Source organism: Erinaceus europaeus, chromosome 1 (genome assembly GCF_950295315.1).
Source record: "Erinaceus europaeus chromosome 1, mEriEur2.1, whole genome shotgun sequence".
In the NCBI taxonomy this organism is placed as follows: Eukaryota; Metazoa; Chordata; class Mammalia; order Eulipotyphla; family Erinaceidae; genus Erinaceus; species Erinaceus europaeus.
In genome coordinates, this window is record NC_080162.1 from 52,793,660 (window position 1) to 52,807,403 (window position 13,744).

The 13,744-nt window shown below is 36.7% G+C and overlaps 1 protein-coding gene across 5 annotated transcripts in view; it reads right to left on the reverse strand.

The window, feature by feature from the left end:
* The window catches only part of RALGAPA2 (Ral GTPase activating protein catalytic subunit alpha 2), a 322,655-nt gene that overhangs the window by 95,651 nt on the left and 213,260 nt on the right, over positions 1-13,744 (reverse strand). For 4 of the 5 annotated variants that reach the window (XM_060186046.1, XM_060186059.1, XM_016189384.2 and 1 more), the window contains exon 37: positions 334-461. In XM_060186046.1, the coding sequence (XP_060042029.1) occupies positions 334-461 (128 nt within the window). Of the gene's footprint in view, positions 1-258; positions 462-13,744 lie in introns of all 5 variants that reach the window. The other variant, XR_009548379.1, reaches the window with a different exon arrangement.

Sequence of the window (13,744 nt, forward strand, 5' to 3'; positions counted from 1 at the left end):
GCTCAGCAACTAACCTGCACAAAATCGACTATGATAAATAGCTGAGGATGGAGTGGAGAGACTCAGCTTGGAAGAATATACCCAAAGAGATATAAGCAATTCTTGAGTCACAAAAATCCAAAAGCAATCTTTTCCTAACTTTGGTGCTGCACAAAATTATTACGAATTAACCAGTGAAATGATAATCATACTATGCAGTTTTCAAAAGAGATGGAACAAATTTTCTCTTCCCTCTTTCATGCAGTTGCTAATACTCACCTTTCAGGACAAACTGCCAGGAGTCTTGATTCAAGGATGGTTAATGAGCTACAGGTTTATATATAAAAAAGATACAAGCTCTGGTAGAGTGGGATGAGGCACTTCACGGCCCTGCTGGCATTGATGCATGTGGCACATATAAGGCTTGGCAGTAGTTTCCCACTCACTATGGCTCCATCAAATAGAGGTCCAAAAAATGGAACCTGTTGATTCAAAACAGGAAGATACTTAGTTGCTACAATCTACCAGCAGTCAAATCCAAGATCATAAGAAGAGCTGGTTGACATCTAAGCCTGGTCATGACCATACAGGCTGTCACCCACAGATTAAATGCTGAATTTAATCTGACACAGATCAAGGTTTTTCAAATCAAGCAAAACAGGATTGTTCTACAAATCTCCTCTACTGTGAACAAACAAGCAAAACTTGTAATGAAAAACTACTGTCAGATTATACTCCCCCCACCACCTTGTGCTGTTATTTATAGAGATTAAATTATTCTAAGTGCCACCCTGGTGTGGACAATGCATGATACATAGCTCTGCCTCACTGCACACCTCCCATCTTGTAACTGCTGATACCAGTGTTGGAACTGACTCTATTTTAACATGGATGCTGATGAAATATTTACCCTTAAAGGAGATGATGACTATCCCTGTCACAACTACAAGGTTTGATTTACAATTCTCCCTTAACATTCTTTCCCTCTGCTTCTAGGTAACACATTATCATATCCATCTATTTCTTTAACAGAGACTCAACTTCCTTCCCTCAATCTTTTTGTACCATGTGGGAAATCCATAATGTTTTGGTGCCTGCTTTTAAAAAAATTTTTTGGGGTCCCCCTTATCTCTTTTTCTCTTGCAATGAGAATTTCATTGATGCCATACACTAACATGGAAATTTGTCAGCTCCACAAGACTAAGAACTTGTAACTCTAACGTTCTCTTACTTACTTATTTATTTTTTTTGCCTCCAGGGTTATTGCCGAGGCTCACTCAGTGCCTGCACTACAAATCCACTGCTCCTCAAGGCTTTTTTTCCCCATTGTTGTTGGATAGGACAGCAAGAAATTGAGAGAGAAGGGGAAGATAGAAATTGGGAGAGAAAGACAGACATCTGCAGACCTGCTTCACTGCTTGCAAAGTGACCTCCCTTGCAGTTGGGGAGCAAGAGGATCAGAGTGGTCCTTGTGCTTTGTACTATGTGCGCTTAACCTGGTGTGCTACCGCCCAGCCCTGTCACTTTCTTATGCTGGTCCTTGTGCTTTGTGCCACATGCGCTTAACCCGCTGTGCTACCACCCGACTCCCCTGTCACTTTCTTAATCACTGTTTCAAAAATAATTATAGGACCGGGAGATAATGTAACCCTATAGAACATTAATTTGTATGTCTGAGGTCCCAGAGATTGCTGATTCAAGCTCTTTTACCACCTTATGTCAGAATTAACATTAACCAGTGTTTTTAGAATTTATAGGAAGTACTGTTTATAACAGCATAAAAATATGAAGTCCATAGAAACATATCTAACAAGGACGGTATACAAAAGCTTTAAAACCATGTCGACATCAAAGTAATCTAAAAAGTAAAGTCATCTAAATCAATGGAATGATTTATCTGTTCAAAGACTAGATGACACAACATTGCTCTCATTTCCCTTCCCAGATTGATCTAGGGATTCAATGCAATCAATGTATGTGTCTTTACACACATGGAGGGCTGATTCTAAAATGATATGGAAGTCCAAGAGGCCAATAAAGGCTAAGATTTTTTTTTTTTAGTTTCAAATGCCATCTTTTAATTTATGTTTTTATAAACAAGCAAACAATGATCACCGACCTTTTTTATGTTAAGGCATTCTTGAGGAAGAAAAGGAGAGGGATTTGTCTTACCCTACAGCATGATATGCCCAAGCTGTTTAAGTAGAGCAGTGTGACGGGACATGAAGTCAAGAGACCTGAGTGGAGGAAAACAGGCATAGCTTCCTGCACATGTGACTGATAGAAGAATTTACAATGCTTACTGGGACATACTGCTTTGTGAGGAAAGAATATTGGTATATAAGATATGTTATATCTGTGGAACTAGGGGACAACAAATAGTGGCATTTTCTTCCACTACCAGAACACTCAGGTCTAGTGGAGAAGGACAGTGTCTCTTACTTTATTCCTCCTGACTCACATGCATTTTTTTTCTTTTGTTCTAATGATAACACTCTCTTCTTTTAGGTTTTGGTATGCAAGGAAACACCACTCCTACCATAGAAAGATACAATTATTCCCCTCAGTTGGAAGTGTGAAGTACCACTAGCTATTTCTTGCTCCCTGGACCACTGGCCACTAAGGCAGCACAGAAGACTCCAGGTGGAAGGGTAGGTAGCCTAGCTGCCAAGGGATGGTATTCCTGCTGCCAATTATAGAGAAGGCGGAAAGGGATCCCCCCAGGGAACCCCGCTCTGCTCCCAAGTGTAATGGTAGATTTAATGGAAGATTACATCAGCTATTAGTCCTAATCAGAACCATATCCTGGTATTTTATCTCATTGAGCACATAACATTAGCAAGCAACTAAAGTTTCTGAATGACTCATAACTGCCCTCCCTTAGCATGAGCCTGCAGATTAATATATTTTTCCATGACTGTTGACAAACTTGATTTCCTTGCTAGCTAAAAGTTAGAAGATGCATATGGAGATTTCATCATGTGTTCCTTGACTAAAGAAAGGAGAGTTGTGAGAAGCACAATCCTATAGTGTGCTCCTAATACTATTCTCCATATCAAGCCTGGTTCTAGGGCAAGATAATTTCACACAAGATACTCTCGTCCAGCTATTGTGAAAGCAAACAAAGTCTTTTACTTCTCAGAGGAGTGATGACATTGAAATACACACGGCAATTATGTTTAAGCTTGGCAGCATCAGGATATTTCCAACTTGTTGGAGAAAGGAAAAAGCAGAATCCTTGGTACACAGAAAATAATCTGAAATCTCCATTTGCTTTGTGGGACTTGGACCTTTAAAGCACTCAGTTGAGGCATGCTGGTAATTCAAATAATGGTAACAAATGATAATCCCTGTTCAAGCTCCTCCCAGATAATCTTCAGCTTTTAGAATTGAAGCACTGCATGTATGGGCCTACAGAGTTCCAGGCAATGCCAAAAGCTGTAAATGCAGAGTCTGGATAATTTGACTTACCCAGCTTACTCACAAATGCATCTTTTTCAAAAGCTGGGCACTGGCACACTTGGGAAAGCACACATGTAACCATACACAAAGACCCAAGTTCAACCCTCTGATTTCTTCCTGCAGGGGATGAGTTTCATGAGCGATGAAGAACATATTTCTTTCTCCCTATTTTCTCTCTTCCCTCTCAATATCTCTCTACCTTTATAAAAAATAAACAACAACAAAAACAACAAAAAACCAACACTAAAATAAATACAACACTGGAGGCATGTACCCATAACAAAAATATGTATGGCCACCATTTGAGCACTCATTTTTTTGTTTGTTTGTTTTTGCACAGGCTTTATCATGTAAGAAGTGGCTTTAAGATTCAGGTTTCTGTCCTAAATCCTGCATACAAAATTTGGAAAACAGAACTTCTTGGAAGTTCAGGAAAACCACAAGCAACATGGTTTCCCACATTCTTAGTCAGACTTCCTCATAAGGTTGTAGTAATAATAAAGTGGGAGTTGGAGAAATACTTTATTTTATTTTTATTAGTAATTTACAAAATTACAACATAACAAGGGTACAATTCCACACTGTTCCTGCCACGAGAGTTGTGTCCCTGTTTCCTCCACTAGAAAAGTGCAGTGATTCTCCCAAGCTCACAGATATGGGTAGACTATTATTTCTCTAAATATGTATCTTTCCTGGTTTTCTACGGTCCTGCCTCTTCTTTCATTTTAAATCTCAGCTATACCTATTACTACTTCCAAATGCCTTTCTTTTTTCTTCTTCTTTCTCTAGGCCCTGATGGAACTGGGTTTCAGAGACCCTCTAGTCATCTTCCCCTAACATTTATCTTCCTCTGGGAGTATGGACCAAAAAGAGAAATACTTTCTTAAGAAGGAGAAGGCCCCAAGAGAAATACTTGTAGGCTGAAACCTTAAGCTTCAAATGAAAAGGGTCATAAAGAATTTTCTATTTTAAAAATTTTCATTCACAAGTCCTACTATGCACATTTAAGAACACAAGGGAAATATGTAAAATTACTATGAAATTATATCAATGAAAAATAAAAAATAATTATAGCAACAATTCAGGAATATCAAGAACTGGATAACAAGAAATAAATAATAAAAAAACAGAAGGAAAAGAAAGCCAGTTGTTAAGGAAAAGAATATAAGTATACTTTCTAGAATTTATGAGCAGTTTTTACATGAAAGATTGCTTGTTCAAATAGTAATATTTTCACATTGTATAATGGATATGATGTATTGAAAAGTTAAAATAATCAGAAAAAATATCTCAAGTCACAAAGAAGCAAAATAGCTAAGTGTCAAATGATACAGTCTATAAAATATGTATCTTTGAAGAACTTCAAGAAAAAAAAACTGTAATAATCTACTTTTAATAATTAGAATTGTCTAGGAAGGGATGAGACTAGGATACCATAATATCTTTAAAATTTCTATAATTTCTATTGTCACTCTTTTTTTTTTGCCTCTAGGGTTTTTGCTGGGGCTCAGTGTCTACACTATGAATCCACAGCTCCTGTAGGCTATTTTTTCTCCCTTTTTTGCTCTTGTTGTTTATTGTTGTTGTTGTTGTTATTGTTGTTGTCATTATTTTTGGACAGGACAGAGAGAAATTGAGAGAGGAAAAGGAAGACAGATGGGGGACGGAAAAGACAGACACCTGAAGACCTGCTTCACTGCTTGTGAAGTGACTGCCCTGCAGGAACTTGAACTGGGATCCTTATGCCGCCGGTTCGCATTTAACCCGCTGTGCTACCAACCAGAGCCCCCTCTACTGTCACTCTTAAAATAATTATAAAGTTGAGACTTGAAACTGAAAACACACATGTATTTTTTTAACATATTAGTCATTTTTACATAAAAACATTTGTGACATTTTAAAAAAAGTTTTAACAAATAGTGAAAGAACCAAGTTCTTAACTGGAAAAAGTGAAAGGTCACAAAGAGGTCAAAGAGAAAAAAGTGATTTATGGGTGTGCTTATTCAGAGAACTACATTGTTGCTGGTTATACAGATTAAAAAAAAAAAAAAGCAAAACACTTTCAGAGGTACCTGTGCACAGGTAAGGCCAGAACATACCATCATCTTTAGAGACTTTTTACCTTTGTAATACAAGATTCAAGAATATGTACAGATCATCTGGAGCTATGAGCTCTGAAAAATTCACACTATAATAATTATGAAGTAAAAATAAATATAGGAAATTGTACATTTATGTCCAAGAATTAAAATGGCTGACAGAGAAGCCAGTTAATAGTTGCACTGAAATATAGTAATTTTCCTTCTGAAAAACTAATCGTCTATTTTTAAAAGGCTGGGGAGTCCACTGACTGAAAATTTTATCAAAATTTCACCCCCAAACTAAAATGTGCTGAATTGTAAGCACCTCTCAGGTGTGCTGTGGTAGATAGTGGGATGCAGAGAGAGGAAGAAGTAGTCTGTCTCCTTCACAACTCCACAAGGACACCAGCAAGGTGCCTCTTTCTGACAAGAGGTCACTTGAAAACAGCTTTACTGGACTTGGGAAAATTTCTTTAAAAGTGAGAGAAAATATAATCCAGCTATTTCACAGAGTATAGACACATAAAAAAATAATTTCCAAACAAAGAATGGCTTTGATGAATTCATGAGTAAACTGGGATCAAGAGATAGAAATGTAAACTTGCAGATATGTCAACAGGAAACTCAAAAATGACATGCAAAAGGGATAAAAGAATGGAAAAGTATTAAGGGGAGTCAGCGGTAGCACAGCGGGTTAAGCACACTTGGTACGAAGCCCAAGGACCAGTGTAAGGACCCCAGTTCAAGCCTCCAGTTTCCCACCTGCAAGGGAATCACTTCACAGGCTATGAAGCAGGTCTGCAGGTGTTTGTCTATCTTTCTCTCCCCATCTCTGTCTTCCCCAACTCTCCATTTCTCTCTGTCCTACCTAAAAAAAAAAAAAAAAAAAAAAAAAAAGGAAAAGTATTAACAAAGCATTTATAACCTGTGAGACAACTGTAAAAGACATAGCATAGACTGGATGGGACTATCAAAAAGAGGAGAATAAGAAACAAATAGAAATATCTGAGATTATAATTCACTTATGTTTTATATAATGTATTTTAATATATACCTTATATATATAAGAAATTTACAAATTAATGACAGATTGAAACCACAGATCTAGGAAGCACATACACATACATATCCCACACAATCCAAGGTGACTAAATAGCAAAATAGCCTACAACTATCTACTCTCAAATTTTAGGAAGAAAAATTTTCTTTATGATTGCAATTTTCTGTAGGATTAAAGAATTGTTGGGAGTCGGGCGGTAGTGCAGTGGGTTAAGCGCACGTGGCACGAAGCATAAGGACTGGCATAAGGATCCCGGTTCAAGCCCCCGGCTCCCCACCTGCATGGGAGTTGCTTCACAAGCGGTGAAGCAGGTCTGCAGGTGTCTATCTTTCTCTCCCCCTCTGTCTTCCCCTCCTTTTGCCATTTCTCTCTGTCCTATCCAACAATGACATCAATAACAACAATAATAACTACAACAATAAAACAACAAGGGCAACAAAAGGGAATAAATAAAATATGAAAAAATATATAAAAAAATTGTTGATTTCTCATTTTTAATTTATAAGGACAACAGTGATGATTTGAAGATACTACATGTTGGACTAGAAATCAGAATTCTCCAGATGTGTATTAAAGCCACTTCTTTCTTGCCCATCCCACCAATATTTTATTTTCTTTACTGCATTTTATCTTATATTAAAGTCTCTAGTGAAACCATCTACTTATTTGTTGCTTGTCTCATTTACTAAAACTAACATTTCAGGAGGATAAGAATCCCCAGTCCTTCCTGGGGATGTGGATTGACCTGTCAATGTCCATGTCCAGCAGAGAAGCAATTATAAAAGCCAGAACTCCCACCTTCTGCACCCCATAAAGAATTCTGGTCTATACTCCCAGAAGGGGAGATATGTTAGGGAACGATGACCAGAGGGCTTGGAACTCCAATTCCATCAGGATCCAGAGAGAGAAGAGGGAAAAAAAGGACATTCAGATGTAGTAACAGGTGTAAATGTGACTTAGAAAGGAAGAGTTTCTTAAATAAAAAATTTAAAAATAAAAAAAAAAAGAAAAAGAAAGGAAGAGAAGGTGGGACCATAAAAAGGGGGAGGGGGGGTATATACAAATGTAGATAGTTACAGAAATAATAGTCAACCCATGTTTGTGACCATGGGAGAACTACTGCAGTTTCCCATGGAAGGAATGGGGATGCAGTGCTCCGGTAGTGTACATAGTGTGGAACTATACCCCTGTCATCTCATAATTTTGTAAATCAATATTAAATTGCTAATAAAAATTTAAAACCAAAAACCAAAACCCAAACCAAACAAAACAAAACAAAAAACCCAGTCCTTCACACCAGAAGAATCATGAAGGAGGCTCAGCAGATATATACTACCTAATGTCTGTGTGAAGGCTTCTAGCTCCACAGGGTCTGACTCCTGGACGTTATCCAAATTTGTTGTTTCTCTGTGCATTTTCCAGACAAGATCTGTTGTGACCATCTGTCTTTTGCTTCATGGAAATGCCTTAAAGGCAAAGGTGAAAGGGCAACAAGAGTGGTTCTGGGGTCCTGAGTAAGCTGCTCCTACTATATTTATGTTTGGCTGGTGTGAGAAAAGGACTCTACAGTTAAAACACAGATTTTAAATCTGCAAAGACTGGGCTAAGCTATTCTAAGCTCAGCACTTACAGCATTGAGAAATCAGTCAAACTGGAGGAAACTTAAATGGACACCAAAGGACAGGGTTGTGAGTGCTACAAGTGAAGCCTCGTGAATATTTCACTCGTATTATTGCCCTAGAGGGCTGTGAGGCAGAACGGATGTTTTAATACTGAAAAGTAAATCAAGGAGCTACTCTTAGCTAAAAGCTATTCAGGAGGCTGTGAGATAGCTCACCTGGTAGGGAGTACAACTTACCATGAGGGAAGTCACAGGTCTGAGCTACAGTATCACAAAGGATGAGCATGGTATTAGGGGAAGTTTCATGAATAATGTAGTGTTGCAATGCTTCTAGCTCTACTCCTATCTTTCTTTTGCTCTCTATCTTTCTTCTGAAATAGAAGGTACGGAAAATTCAGTGCAAGAATGATAGAATCACACATGTAGCCCTTTGTGCCGAGAAAGAAAAATGAGGAAAAATCTTTATTATTCCTTTTTTTTGGATAATTTTTTTGGTTGTCACTGGGATTTCACCACTCTAGGCTTACTTTTTCAAACAGATACACCAGGTGAAAGACACCACAGCAATGAAGCTTCCCTCAGTGCAATGGGGGCCAGACTTGAACCTGGGTGGAGCCCATGACAAAGCAAGTGCATTAATGAGTAAGCTATCTTTCTAGCCCTCTTCTTATCTATACTTTTAGTGACACTACATTTAAAAAAAAATGCCTAAAATAAGTTATCTAAAAAAATAAGTATACTTTCTCCTCAAACATACTAAAAGCTCTCTAGTAACCAGTGAGGTGAAGCTGTAATGAAAGTACTAATGAAAACTAAACAAATTAATGGACTTCAAGTATAGTACAGACAGTGAGTACAAGGATAAATTCAAGGATAAATGATCTAGTCTTGGAGTAGTTGACCTTCATTCTTCCTTTGAGGGGTTCTATGTCTTCCTGACATTCTTTTCCCCTCTTACCTGGCTTTAGCTAACTTTATATACAACAGTGGATAGGAATGAAGGGCAAGCTGTGTACACAGAACATGCTACTTCTTGAGTCAGAAGGTCCTAAGATAGCTCAGGGGTAGAGAATGAGAATGATGCCCATTTCTGACACACAATAAGGTCATTATGCTACCTTATGACAAAAGCAAATGGCTCAGCATTTGCAGCTCTGTATGTACTTTTACATACTAGTTCCGGCTGGCCAAAGAAGGGAGGGTAAGGCAAAAGATAAGGTGCATATTTTTTTAGAACAGAAAAAACAATGAAAGCTTCTGATTAAAAACTTCTTTTTAACTTCTGAGGAGAATTAACTGAGAGGACTTTTAACTAGCCAGTTTTTTTTTTTTTTTTTTTTTTTGTGAATGGTAAAACAGGAGTTAAGATTAATAACAAGTATAGATTTACTCAATTTGTGGTTAGACTCACCTTATAATCAAACCAATGTTCTTTATTACCTTGGCAACTGCTTATAAGGATTCAGATAATTTTTCAAAAATTAAACAAGAGAGATAATGCAAATTCCTAGTATCTAGGGAATTCCTCTAATTGAGTAACAATTAGAGAAAAAATGTGATTGCGATGTAATGTCTTTAATGCTAGCTGTCATTTCATAATTTTCATATTATTGCCTCACTAAAACCATGAACAGTAACATATGTTTATCTGAAATGAAGAGAAAGAGATTTATATAACCATGTTGTAGTCCAACACATACCCAATAAAATGAAGTGATAGTAGTAAGAAGAAAAGACTTCCTTTCAAATACACAGGTGCCAATACTGGCTTCTCTTGGGCTCTTATGTAAACATGCTCTTGTCAAATTTTGGTATCTCAGCTTTAACCAGCATTTCTGGGCACCTATCCAGCACAGCAATCCTAGACTTAAAAGAGGGACACACCCTCCACAGTAGTGTTGAGCCTCTGAGGTTGTCATATACCACCTCAACAGTGGTCTGGCACAACAAGGCAACTCAAAAAAAAAAAAAAAAAAAAAAAAAAAGGACTTCTAGGAATAAAGAAATCTAACAAAAGCTTGGTGTCTCAAAGGAGCGCTGAAAATTTCTATATTAGAATGAGGCTTTGGTCTCCCATGTGAATACTAAAATCCAGAGAAACTAAGACACCTGCCCAAGGTGGCCACTCATGAAAAGAACAGGTAATAGAAATTTGAGGTCCATCTCTAAATCTATTTCACTTTCCTGCCTATAATTTTCAGAAATAGTTTATCATCATCTATTTTCCTCCCATTCCAAAATCTACCAAAATTAAATTATTATATTTTGGGCAATAACATATTGTTCACTTAGAAACTAGCCCTCTGGTAGAGACAATAAGGAGAAAAACTTTTCTTATGTCTCACTGTTTCTGGAAAAGAATGCTGCAGTATTCCTACCCACTAGCCAGCCATCAGCCAGTCACTAAAGTGTCTGGAGAGAAACATGTCTAAAATGCTAACACACCTTCACTAATTCATAAAGGCTTTTAATATCAACATTATTTTCAGTTACTGAAATAAAGAAAGCCATACAGGCACTGACTGCAATACAGAGGGCTTTATGAATTGTTTTTTTGCAGGATAAACTTGAAATCATTCATGTTCTGTTCTATGAGCAAGTCTTTCTAGACTACTGAGTTAAAAAAGTAAAAAAAGACGAAGCTTGACAATAGCATGTATATTTCTTTGTGATCACACACTGCTGTATCAATATTTATGAAGAGTGAGTTATTTTTAAAGTAATTTTAGACAGAAATGACATATCTAAGCACACTATTGTTATTTATTTAATTTTTTTAAAGTTTAGTGCCAAGCATAAGGAGGCAGCCCCCCTCAGATGTGATGGCTTCATGTGCTCACGCAAACACACACACTTCTCTAACATACCATTTCACAAATGCTGTGTATTATTAAGAGGAGGCAGACTCTGCCAGGCACATAATTTGTATATTTAAGGGAGGTGTATGGAATGAAAAAACGAAATATGTTAAATTTCAAAGGACTTGGAAGCAATGCTGCCAGTGATCTTGTATTACAAATAGCCCCACATTATTACATACGCTATTAATGAGGCTGAGTGAATGAAAGTACAATTTGAATATGCATGACTCTATCCAATGAGCAGGACTTTTGTGTACTGATGAGGTTTCTCTTTGCTTTCCTTTTTTTTTTTTCTCTTGAGAAAGGACTAAAATTATTCTTAGAAAAGTATGGCTGCCCAGAGTCCAGGAAAACAAATGTACTTAGTCCACCAACTCACATTATATTTAGGTGAAATACACAGGTATCAAAAGAATACCATTGACTCTGCAGATTCTGAAACTTATGTCAATCCTATTTTCTCAAAAGGAATAGTCCTCAACTTTAATTGCTGTGACATTACAATTTCTAAGCAAAAAATAATGATTTTGATGGGGAACTCTAAAAGGAGGCAAGATTAAATAAACCTTTTGAGTATAAAGCCTTCACTTCCATCATAAGGAACACTAGTTAAAAGACTGGGGAATGGGTAAATTATTGCGCCAAATGGCTGAGAATTAATCTCTGCTGACTAGCTGTAATCTAACGAGGCGTCTGTGTCCCAGGGAGCCTGCAGCATGTCCCTGGCGGTATGTGCAGTGTGTCGAGTCTGCGTGGCACCCTTTGTCCTCGCTCACAGGCGGCCTTTCCCCTCATTGTCCATAATATCCTCATGCATCTGGGACGCGTGGAATGCATTCATACTAACAGACTTACCATTGTTTTCTCTCAGAAGCTTTGTTGAGCAAAGACTGCATCACAGTTACTGATAATTATATTGCTTAATTAATCAAGACAAAAAAAAATTTGCAAATCATTGCCTGGTTGCCAAGCAGGGAGATAAAAAATGACAACAATACAAGCTGAAGCAATATAACAAAAGTAACAGCTATCTGATCAGAAATTCTTATATAATGAAGCTATTAATGCTAAATCGGTTAATGTTAACATTGCTCCAGGTGTCTCTACTTAGATGCAAACAAAAAGGCTAACATTATGGATATAAAAGGCCAAATGTTGCCATGGATTCTGTAACCTGATAGAGAGGACAGCCTTTTCATTTGATTAGGGAATGCAATTTAAATACCAGGGACTGAAGCCAAACAAACAGACTTTCCCTCCACAAGCCTCTCACATTCACCCTGGGGTCAGTGGCTGGTGAACAAAAGGTCAGCCACACTTGCCCTGGAAATGTCTGGATTAATTTTATTACATTGTAATGGTTTGTACTTTAAAAGTAGGGATAACACTAAATTTCTAGTCAGCCATTATTCTCTTCTTGCCTTTAGGCTTTTTGAATTGAAATATTAAGAAAGTGATTTGGTCGATTCATCTTGTCAAAATTTATGACCCAAATTTATAAAACGTGTATGCACGTGTGCACACACACATACACTTTTAAGAGACATTTAAAAAGGTATGTTAAATTGTTTTTAAACACTATTTAAGTATGATATCTTTTAAAAATCACTTGTAACACTGTAGAGTGAACTGGAATACCTCTTATGTTCTTTATTTACTATAAAAATAAAGCTGACATTTTTAGGGCATTAAATGACATTTTAGAAGACCATGTTGAAAATCAACTAATATAGCCAGTTAATCCATATTAAATATTAAGGAAACACATTTTCTAGTTTTGAGAGCTATGGCATACTAAGATTACTGGTTGTCTAATATTAAAATTTTCAATTTAATTCTTAAAATTAATGTCGTATTATTCATGGACAAACACAAATGTTATTAGAAAGAGCCATTTTCTTATGCACACAAAGAAATATGAATGAAAGATAATACTAATATTTGCCATGGAAAACTTTTGGCATCTTTACTCCCACCCTGAATCGAAAAGATGTTCCTTTTATGCTAGGCTTCCACTCAGCTACACTGGGGTTTTACTGAATTCAGTAGTTAAGCATACACTGTTTCTAGTCTGAGAAGTAATGATCATATTAAAGTTGGGATTAATTATTTATTATATTTCGCAGCTGTAAATATAACAATAAAAGGGAACAATAACGGCAACTAACACTTAAATAGATTTCACTCTGGGCATGACACTGCTTAAAATTTTTTTCATTTCTTAGCTCATTTAACCTCAATTTTTTTTTTAACACTTTAGGTTATAAATCCCACTGATTTCAGTTACTTGTTATTTTGAAGTTTAAAAATAGGGACTATTTAGAACTTTAGATGAGGTGATAAAGTCTATTAAATTTTATTTATCATTTTAAAACTTAACAAAGAAAGTCTTGAGAATGGTAATTTATAGTTCCCTCCTTCAGAACAACTTGGAATGAAAGTTAAGATCACATTTGCAACTAGACTGAAACACATGAAGTCATTTTTTTTTTTTAATTTAGGAAGAGTGACTTAGTTTTACTAAGTGGTCAATTAAAAAGACTTTTAAAAAGTCCTCTGTTAATAACAAATCATTATTTCTAAAGTGCTGCTGATGCCCACTAAAGGCATGGAAGGATCAAATCCACAGCCAATTTGTTCATGGCATATAACCATTGGATTGTTCCAGTCATTTCCATGA